This window comes from Melanaphis sacchari, unplaced genomic scaffold (assembly GCF_002803265.2).
Source record: "Melanaphis sacchari strain LSU unplaced genomic scaffold, SCAv2.0 Contig13_pilon_pilon, whole genome shotgun sequence".
In the NCBI taxonomy this organism is placed as follows: Eukaryota; Metazoa; Arthropoda; class Insecta; order Hemiptera; family Aphididae; genus Melanaphis; species Melanaphis sacchari.
Window position 1 is genome coordinate 254,952 of NW_020270588.1, and position 11,185 is coordinate 266,136.

The following is an 11,185-nucleotide window of genomic DNA, read 5'->3' on the forward strand; positions in this document are numbered from 1 at the left end:
TTTAGACTACAATGAGTAATTAAGTTGTTTAAGACACATTATTATTATTATTATTATTATTATTATTATTATTATTTTAGTATACATATACCTATTATAATATATTGTTTGTTCTTTTGGGCGTATTCATTAACAACAATAGTAGGTAGGTACGTGTTAGTGTGTTACGAAATAGCATATGAAAATAAGAACTATGTGAGTTACGACGTTTTAATGAATTATTTTTATTTATTACAATATATTTTGATTTCATTATCTGCGATTTGTTTGATCTTCAATTCTCAATAGGTAACTAGTGGTAAAACAATTTCTTCACACATCTACGTATAACAGTATTTTATGATTATTTATAGTTTGTTATGAGACATTTAATTTCGGTAATATTGAATGCACCTATACTAAAAAATAACTATTATAATTTCTTTTATGAAATACAATTAAATCAATGCCATGGACTAGTGACTAGTGGGTATATTATCATAAATTCAAAATGCAAATACACAATCAGTTTATTTAAAAAATTTCGATTTTCGTTTTTAATCAAATCATTATGTTTTCTAAGTTTTAAACTTTATGAAGTCATAACAGATGTGTTTTTCGCATTACCTATAGCACACATGCGTATACTTTATATATATATATATTATATGCTTTGGTTTTATCAAGTTTATAAATTAATACGTTCTGTATTATATACATTACAGATATTATGTCTAAATGGATAATTAATATAGCTATCTAGTATCTATACGTAAAATTATTAATTCGCCGATGTAAATTACACACTTATTCGTCTATGGTACATTTTTTTAAACAGATTGTATTATAAAATGCGTTTTTTTCGTGTCAGTCTTACATTAATTGATATTTTTTTCTTACAAAAATCGAAACACGAAACACTTATTATTTTTTTACAGATTGTAATAAAAACAAATGGGAACATCGAACATGCAAATACAATCAGCGCAATTATGTCAAAGAAAACATGTCGACAAAATTCAAATGTTGTTACTATTTGTCACCTTGGAGTAAAGACGACTAGGATCCAAGGATATTTTATCGTCATCTGTTGTGAAGTTGACAACGCGATTTTTGGCGGTAAAATCAAAGCAATGGGACATTTTTTAACGGTGTGTTTTTACTACCGAAGAATGGTCGTCAACGATCATTATCTTCTCGTCGGATCGATTTTGAGTCTCGACTGCATATTATAATATAGGCGCGCGCACATAACATACAAAACAAAACCGTATGCCGCGGCAGCGGCGGAAGACGGCGAATAACATCATATGGGACAAGGTGTGAAGAGTGTAAAGGGTGTGTGCGTGTTTTATTATTATGTAACGTTTATATAAATGTTTATTCGTCTTTATTGTTGGTTGGTTCTTTATTTCATTTTTTTTTTTCAAGAGATTTTGATGAGAAAAAAAAATTAATGTCGAGTTTATATTATTATAATTGTGTAGACGGAGATAATATCACATAAAAAAGAAATAAATAATAATAGTAATAATAATAATAGACCGTCAGTGGCGTGCTGTACACGGATGGTTGGACGTATTGTCGTGGTTTATTGACAAACGTAAAGAAATGAAACAAAAAACACACAAAAAAAAAAAAAAAAACAAAAATAAGTAAAAAAACTGCAGCGGGAGCTCGATCGTAATCGCCGGTGTACTTTCTTTGCGTCACGACCCCCGCGGTACACAGACGCGATCACGCTGATTCCCGAAATATTGCCCGGTGCACAACAACGTGTAATATCGAATTGTTTATTTGTCCGCGTATATAAAATATTATTATACACTGATGTCATTGTATTTTTTCGTCCACCTCAACCCGTTCCGAGCACTCATATAACGCGCGTGTCTGCAGCTCCCTCCCGATCCTTCGTGGTTATTGGTATACACGGGTATTGTAGGTTTAAGTACCTACCTACCTATTACTACCTTTATATACGATATTCGATCCCGGAAATCGTTTCTCGGCTGGTCGAGTCCGCTGATTCAGTCTTTCGCATTGGTGCCTACGTGTCTCCCGCCACAATACGGTTACTGTATTATTATATTACTGTTATTATTATTGTATAGATAGATGCTACCGTGGGCGTTTTCAGACGGAAAGTTTATACAGTGTATATTATGTAAGCACATGACGTGGCCGGCGCTTTCTGTCACCTATTACGCGACAGCTGTATTATATTGTCGAGTGCTTACGGACAGGCGAAGACAACGCGCGACCGGAACTGCACAAACGAAAGTTATTTCTGGAGAAAGCTCTCAAAAAAAGTATATCTGTTTAATATTAATTCTACAGTTGTCGTGTAATTATATACAAAGAACATTTTAATCATTTCTTCCGTTCATGTACGACACTGTTCGTATTACATGATTCTTTTCGAATTCAAACCATTTGTAGACAATATTACTTGTACATTTTTTTATAAGATAATTTTATTTTTTCTCATTATTTCAAAATTTCAAATTTAAATTTATTGTTTATTGTCCATTAAATACGTAACAAACGACCAAAAATGACGAAACTAGGTACTCAGCGCAGAATCGATTTTTAAAAAGCAATACGATATAAAAACAGTTTTTAATATCAACATAATTAGGTATGAAGAAACGTCGGTTTTCTTATGTAGTCTTGCAGCAATCTTGGGCAATTATTTTTATTTTTATTTTTTTTTTGAAAGGCAGGCTATTTAATTTGCTTAGTAAATGAACATATTTTAAAGTTTATGAACAGTTTTAACAGGTGGGTCAAATTTATTTATTGTTGATCACTTTAAATATATTATCAGATAAAAATTAGTTGTAGCTAATTTCTGAACGCGATGCCTCAGTGGAGCAGTCGATCTAGTCGCATAACATTCAACGTATATAAATAAGGAAAAATGGGAATTAATACATATCTAAACAAAAAAAAACAATTTCAATAAATTAAATTTTGAGAACAAAATTATAATATTTTCTATTTTCACAGAGAAAATGCATATATTTTTAGTTTTTTATTCGTTAATCAGGAATTTAGTATAGAAATTATAGAACACCTAAAATATATTCTTCCCTGCGTTTATTGCGTCCCATGCTATATTGGTGTGTAACTAATTGATCACATTCATAGTATCTTCATGTAAATGTATTTTATAATAACTATCATTGACTACTTTATGTATAATCATAAATCTACTATGTCATATTTTTTCTGTAGTGTACATAATATTTTAATATGTAACTTGGTGTTTTGGTCACGGAAGCCAAGTTATATTAAATATGTACAACTATTAATTTTTTAATGATTATCACATGCTTTGATTGATTGATAAGTTGGAAATATAATATGTCTAAATTCTATGATATTGGAAATAATAACGTTAAATTATTATTATCCATAATCCAAATAAGTCAGATGTATTTATATTTGAATTTACGTTAAGAAAATATAAAATAATATTTAGAAAAAAAATCAATATTACAAATTTCTTATTTATTTGTTTGCTAGTACAATGATTGAGACTGAAGTTATAATTTTCATGTCTTAAAACCAAGTATTATTATTTTTATAGTGAATAAATTAAAATAAATATATTAATATATTTAATTCATTTTTATTGTGTATATTTATTTTTTAAATAAATACTTATACTTATTTAAATATGGATAATATTTTATTTTTTATTTTAGTAAGTTTTTACTATAATCAAAATGTATTTATTTTCCGAAAAACTAACTATTTATTCCAGCTTTTTTTTTAATGTTGTTGATAAATTAATTTATCATTTTTGATATTGATTGGTCATTGGTTGGTAACCTAACCTTATCATTTTTTAAGTAAATATCTTCTTTGATCTCTTGGAGATAGATGTAGGGAACCCAAACTTAATTCTAACATATACATTACTTACACAATAATAATAAAATATAATATGGTGTTTAAGTTAATAATTTATCAATATTATTTTTGTTATTTTTTTATTTGTTTATAATTGAGTCTTTACTTCCTGAACTTGTGTTTATTTTTTTTTTTTATTTTACTTTAATTTTTTATTTAAAGTGTTACCCTTATACATATAAATAGATAAATAAAACCCATATTATATTGTAACTAAGCCTTTTGTGATTTCGTTACTTCTTATAAGTACCGTGGTCCAAGACCACCCAGATTTCCATAAAAAAAAAACCAATATAGGTAACCTACTATATGTATAATATATACACCAAGATTAAGTGATGTATTCTATAATAGCAGTTTTAACAATCCGGGTACATAATGATTTACAGTAACGTTACCAATGGCTCTGTTTCTCAGAATGCGTATAATACCATATATAAGTAAAAATAGTGCCTACAAATTACGATATATAAAAATACGCTCAGCTTTTGAATAGCAATATTCGTAGTTTCTCTCATTCTTAAACTCGAATCTCGTGACATGCATATAATAAAATATAGGGTGCATGTATGTACTCACGGTGCTGGAATATCCAGGCCTTATAATAAAATCTTAATTAGAATACAATGAGAAAAACAACGACCCGGAGGGGGCGATAATAAAACATAATTGAGGGTGCTGGTGATTCATTTGATCTGTACTCATTTTTATATTATTATATACGCATGCACGTTTGGCCTTATTAACGGTGTCGTTCACGCGGCACCAAGTTTTAGTCGTCCCTAAAGAAAAAAAATAGTTTCAATTGGTCTGGTTGACCATTTATTTTAATCATGCCTATTTTATACTATATATATTGGTATACTTACTGCATTTGCAGTTATATTATTTATTTTATGGAGTTTTAATTTGTATTCCAGAGAAGCTACAAGATATTACTTAGTAAATTATGTTCTCGACCCTTCCTACATTTTAGGAAAATTAAAAATGTATTTAATTATTACATTGAATTGAAACACCTACTAAATATTAATAAACCTATTCTTTACGCATAATATTATATTATTATTATGATACATAAATTATACATTGTTCGTTAGAATTATATTGGTAAAATAATAAAATAATAATAATTATACTTGTCTGTTAATTTTTCCAAATAATAATCTATTTTTTCATACGTATTTATTCATTACATTATATCTTATATTACAGAATGCATTTTGTATCTTTACGCTATATTTATAATTATCGCAAGAGACTTGAATGACCTCATATATAAGAGAAGAAGGATTTAGATAACTATATTTAAATATATACCACATAGCCTATGTCTGTAGTCTGATAAAAAAAAATATATAGTATTAGGTTTGATTTTTTTTTTTTATTACTGTTCAATGATAATATTTAATGTTATATGTAAATATGTCATAACGGTTTTTGTGTGATTTAATACTTAATAAATATATTATAAATTTTTTAATGATTAACTGACTTTTACGTACTAACATTTATTATTAAAATTATTAAAAATGAAAAAACACAGTTTTACGAAAATAATTATTTATTATTAAATAAATAATAAATACTTATAAATCTATGGCGCACATGCACACACACGAAATAAACCTTACAAACTACCCTACACAAAAAAACCTACTGTTCCTATCAACAGTTAATATCCTTAGTTGTCTAGCTTAAAATAAAATCAATAAAAAATAAATAAATAAATAAATAAGTGCTTTTAGTTGAATAGCATTTACATGTAGTATAAAAAACAACGTTTATTTGTATTTCATTTAATAATTTATTAAGTTATAATTCAATACAATAATAGAAATACAATGATCAATGAATATTAATTGAAGTACAAACTGATTAAAATTGGGCTTGTTTAAACAGTGATATTAGTTCACTAATAAATGAGATCCAAGTATATCCCAAACTGGTAATATTATTGGCTCTTGATTAAATACATCTAAAACATTTTTTGGCAGTAATTTCTTGTCAACAATAACTTCAAAAACATATTCTTTAAACCATTCAGTGGTCATCACTAAATATCCATTCGTGTTCATATTGCTATGTTTACCCCAAGAATTTTCAACACACCACCGTGTAACTTCATTGTTCTGAAATATAGAGTTGTCCATTGTATTATATAGTATTATATTTGTTATTATTATTATTATTGTATTATATTGTATTTTATAATATACATAATGTTGACGTTTAATATTGCAATTTTATTTCATGTTTTTTTTTTTAGCACTTAGTATATAAAATGTATTTAAAAAAAAAAAATTATATTGATGTATATATTTTTACTTCTTCGTGGAATCCAGTCAATACCATTGCGTGCATTGGATATGAATCGTGGTATAAAATTCGTTCACTTTTGGTCATTGGAATTGATGTATCGGTACCAAATATTGATTCTATGTTATGTCTAAATAATATTATAACAGTAATTACTCAGCATATTTCATATAACAGAAATTCATAGTAGATACAGCATACATTTTTAAGTCTTCGAACCCAAGTTCGTTTGAAAATCTTTGCTCCACTGCACAACTGTACCAAACCGGCTCATCAAGTATGGCGATCGATTGCTTGCACGCTTCTAACAGTACTTCAATAGGTTGATTGTTACACGCGATTTTAGAGCCTTCTATAACGTTCCCAACCCAATCCACCGTGTATAATCGACCGAATTCATTACCAGCTCTTGGGTCAGATATCAAAGAGACCTTTGACAGAAAAAGAGATTTTTGCAAGTTATACATTTAAATACTTATTTTGTGAGATGTAAATAATAATTACTTTGTCTTCGAGATGAAAAATCGGCTTGACCATTATGTTGTAGAACTCAAGCGGCGTAATTTTATCATAAAATATAGATTCATTAGAATTTGAGCGATAGTTCCACTTAAAGGTCTGTTTTGGAATGCCCAAACATACTCCAACGATTCTGAACACTATACACATATCCTTTTCAATTTGATCAGAAATATTACTATTCGTATCGTTGTTGGTCACCATATCATGTAAAACAATGGCGAATTCTCGGAGCTATAATGCAAAACACTTACTTAATAATTTAGTAGCGAATGTATTACTTTTTTATGTTTTATAATTTTATGATTTATGGTAAATACAGAGCCGTTCCTTTAATTTTCGTAAACCATATAAAAATATTACTTTATAAATGTGAAATATCAAAATATAATATAATATGCTGGGCCCAGTTTACCCTTCCAATATAACTTGGTTATAATACAAATTAAAAAATAATTCTAACGATCTAAAACACAGTAAATCATTGAAATCAAAGAAACACAAATAACAAGTTGAAAAAATCAGAGAAGTAGCTCTAGTTACATAATAGGTTTTGAGTTATGTTTATCTATATTAAATATTATAGATGTGTTCAATTTGAATTCATTGATAATTCTGAGCAAAGACTTTATTTTTAAGAATATTTAAAAATGTTTTAATATTTCTATTAGTAATTTATTTTATATTAAACGGTAAATTAAACTTATGTTTGCCAAAAACGTCACATAATATACTATAAAATAATCAATTATTATTATAAATTAGGTATAATATAATATATTATTGTAATAGACTTATAAATTATCACAGACACATCGCATGTACATACATATTGCATATATTTTATGTGAATTTAGGTTTGTGGTAAATTTTTTTTTTTTTTAATCAGTACCTACAGATATTTTAAAAATCATATTGTGAATAAAAAAAAAAGCTGCATGTCTTAATAAAATAACAAAAATCATTATTAATTTTCATTACATTTGAACTTTTAAGCAATATTGAGTATGATATACTATATTATTATATTACTAATAGTTATAAATATTAGTTACGTTCAATAAAATAATATATTCAGTGGGTTACCTTTTAACAGTTACATGTTTATGACTGTCATTGTTATTTTAATCATTTAATACTTTATTAAATATTAAATTTTTTTTTTAACTTGCTTTACTATTCAAAATGCAATTAAGCTCTTCACTATTTTCGCTACTATAACTTTCTGGAAAACTAAGTTTTGGCATGAGACCATACTTTTTGATAATATTGACTGCCATATTCCAATAGCCACCGTCTTCAATCGGGTTCTATCAAAAAACCATAGATGTTGTTATAATTATATCATAAGTGTGTATATTCATGGTTTTTATGGAAAAATATACTAAACTTAATTGTGGAATTATTATTAGTTTTTAAAAATAATATTGTTTTATATATGAAAGATAATGTCATAAATACATTTTTATTAGAAATTAATTGCTAAAAAAAGGTATTTTGCACGGTAAGTAAATAAAATTTGTAAAATTGCATGTATAAAACTCTTTAAAAATTGTTATTTTTGAATTTTGTAATTTATTATATTATGAAAACAAAGCGTATATCTACTTGTTAATTATTTCGTTTTATACTTTTAACTGTAGAAATTAATAGATAAATACTTTTTAAAAATAAAATATTATTTGATATTAAAGGTATATTAAATGCAAAAATTAATATAAATATCTTTCTTTTTTTGTATAGTTTGACAAGGCGTTATTTTACGATAGATTTTAAAATTTTTTTACTCACTTTTAGTAGATGCATAACTACTCTGGAGTCTAAAAACTCACCATTTTTTGCTGTTGATACTATAGCGTTCAAAAAATGGTTGCATCGCTCAATCTGAAAAATATGTATATATTTTAATTTTTAAATAATATGAATTTAAAAATCCGTTTTTATATTTAAACTTTTTTTTAATCCGAAAACATAATTTCGAATTGCTAACTTAATCGGGAACTCGCACGATTTATTAGAATAATTTGTATTAAAATTAGGTACCTTATCCCAGAAAAACATGTGAGCTTGGCTGAATTCAAAATGTGTAAAATTATAATGTTTCATAAATGGAACTCGTATTACGTTCAAACAGGCAAAAATCCAACATCGGCCGGAATATCTTTGATCTCCTATCGGATTGCCGCAAATTTTTATCTAATTTAAATAAATATAAATAATGTTGTACTTTATTATTGTATTACTAACTGCCATTTTATACGTTTTTAGTTAATTACTCTCGTAGAAAAATAATGATTAGAAATTATTTGGTCTTGAATTCTATTTCTAGATAATGCAATTTGAAGTGGGTTATATACAGTGCACGTATTTTGAGCCAAAATATTCGATGAATTTGAAAAAAAGGCATCTTTGAATTTTGACAACAATTCGTTTGTAACAAGATCTTTTCAATATGTTAAACATATTTATATTAATAAATGTGTTAAAAAAGTATAGTATTTACTATTTTTATTTTTATTTATTATTGCATGTATTAATATAATAGTCATTTTATCTATACATATGACTATTGACTTTTGAATGTATTGAAATTCAAGAGTTTTAGTCTTTTTTCTAGAGAACACAAACTGCATAGTATGATAATAAAAAATAAATTTTACTCTAATACATAAAATGTATTTTGCACATGTGTTCATTACTTTTGTTTTATAATCATTTTACAATAGTCAATGTATATAATATATATTAAATATTCAAATCGAATCAAAAATATAAAAAAAAAATTATTTTAAAGAATGTGTTGTGGGAAATATATAAATACTAAAATATATTGTTTAGTGTAACTTTATTTAAAAAATTATAATCATTATTTTTTTAAGGTTTTTTAAGGTTATGCAAAGAAGTAGGTATATATAGTAATATTGTATACTCAAATTAGAATGCTAAGAATTTAACTTATAAGCATTAATGATAATTAATTTTTTATAACGATTACTGACATATTATAATATATAGTATTATATTATTGAACTTTTTATTTGAACATAATAAATTCAAGTGGTATTTATGTATAGATTATTATATATATAATCTACATGATATATATTTCCGTATGAAAAATACTATGATAAACTCATTAAACTCACTGTATATTTTTTCACTGTTATTAACTGTAGCTTCTGTTTCCATACAATTTTGTTCTTTAGGACCATTACTTATGGACAGTTTCTTTGTGTACAACAAATATTCCATGACATTCAATAGTATGTACATATGATTCTGTTTGCAAAAGAAATTATTACCGAACTTCAAGCACAACATTCGTTTCAACTGCATTAAAGTTATTTTTCGCTGTTTTTTGATTTTAGTTAATATGAAATTCGTAATTTTACAAAATATGGTACTACGCACTCGTTTGTACGCCATGATAAAATACTTCGGTACAGTATTTGAATGTTATAATAATATACCTACCGTAATATTGTTGTTTGTAAACGATAAATTTATTAGTTTTCATGGATACCTCACATGGTCACATATTATAATAATATTGTTGTAGTAAGTACAAATGACGAATAAATAATATAATTAATATACATTGTGTGGGGCCTAATTTTTTTAACACGCAGATTAAATCGATATTTTTTATACATGCCTCGATATAATTTATACTCACTACTTAATTCAATAAATACAAACACACGTACATATTTATATGGCACACACACGCGTGCACAGCACATGTAAACAATCCATATGGTATGACAGGGGGTGTGACCTATGTATCGTATTTAATTTTGTGAACCCACCAACGTTGCTCGATCATTAATAATTAGTACAAGGGTATATATATATATATATTTAAATAATTACATAGAAGGCGATGATGAGAGGATTAATATTTCAAAAACACCTAATAATACAGATATACAAAGATACTGAAACAAAAACCGCTACTGGCAAGCATTTAATTGTTTATAATCTACATTACGGTTTCATGATATAAAATTATACGAGCTGACCGGATTAAATAACTAAAAAAAGAGGTAAAATTTATAATCTAATACATTCAAGAGGTTTGCTTACATTTTTCATATCTTATTATACGATTCCCCATTTTATCGTTATGACCACGATGTCTAAGTTAATAAATCACTTACATTATAAGTTCCACATCTGTCACTTCACATTCTAAAGGTGAATATTTTTCTGTGAATTAATAAATTATTTGAAATTTAATTTTTAAGTACCAAAATGATTAGAAAAATTCAAAAACATTCTGCTTAGGAATAAAATATAAAACTTTGTTTTAATTATGTAAAAAACTATTTTCAAAAACATTAAAGAAATAGCCAAAACTATTACATACAAAATGTTTTCGTTCCCGGCTATCAAAATCAAGTCATTCAAATCCGTCTAGTAATTGATCTTGACTTTGTTCTCACTATTC

General features: G+C 26.2%; 2 protein-coding genes across 2 annotated transcripts; both read right to left on the reverse strand.

Moving 5' to 3' along the window:
* Positions 1–5,804: 5,804 nt before the first annotated feature.
* LOC112591563 (bleomycin hydrolase-like) lies at positions 5,805–6,939 on the reverse strand. The gene is made up of 4 exons (XM_025335407.1): positions 6,721–6,939; positions 6,418–6,647; positions 6,226–6,346; positions 5,805–6,029 (listed from the first exon to the last, which is right to left on the reverse strand). Exons 1-4 carry the CDS (start codon positions 6,937–6,939, stop codon positions 5,805–5,807), a joined length of 795 nt encoding a protein of 264 aa, XP_025191192.1.
* Position 6,940: 1 nt separating this feature from the next.
* On the reverse strand, positions 6,941–10,161 carry LOC112591564 (bleomycin hydrolase-like). Its single transcript, XM_025335408.1, has 6 exons — positions 9,882–10,161; positions 9,012–9,178; positions 8,779–8,931; positions 8,527–8,619; positions 7,913–8,045; positions 6,941–6,969 (listed from the first exon to the last, which is right to left on the reverse strand). Exons 1-6 carry the CDS (start codon positions 10,159–10,161, stop codon positions 6,941–6,943), a joined length of 855 nt encoding a protein of 284 aa, XP_025191193.1.
* Between the last annotated feature and the right edge of the window lie 1,024 nt (positions 10,162–11,185).

What these genes read in the sequence shown, in the direction of transcription:
- LOC112591564 (XM_025335408.1), bottom strand. Translation starts at nt 10,161, where the DNA reads ATGGCGTACAAACGAGTGCGTAGTACCATATTTTGTAAAATTACGAAT. An exon ending in ACATGTTTTTCTGGGATAAG is followed by an intron (nt 8,620 to 8,778) that starts GTACCTAATTTT and finishes CATATTTTTCAG; the next exon opens with ATTGAGCGATGCAACCATTT. An exon ending in GCTTAATTGCATTTTGAATA is followed by an intron (nt 6,970 to 7,912) that starts GTAAAGCAAGTT and finishes TTTGCATTATAG; the next exon opens with CTCCGAGAATTCGCCATTGT.
- LOC112591563 (XM_025335407.1), bottom strand. Translation starts at nt 6,939, where the DNA reads ATGGTGACCAACAACGATACGAATAGTAATATTTCTGATCAAATTGAA. An exon ending in TTTTTCATCTCGAAGACAAA is followed by an intron (nt 6,648 to 6,720) that starts GTAATTATTATT and finishes TTTCTGTCAAAG; the next exon opens with GTCTCTTTGATATCTGACCC. An exon ending in TGACTGGATTCCACGAAGAA is followed by an intron (nt 6,030 to 6,225) that starts GTAAAAATATAT and finishes TCTATATTTCAG; the next exon opens with AACAATGAAGTTACACGGTG.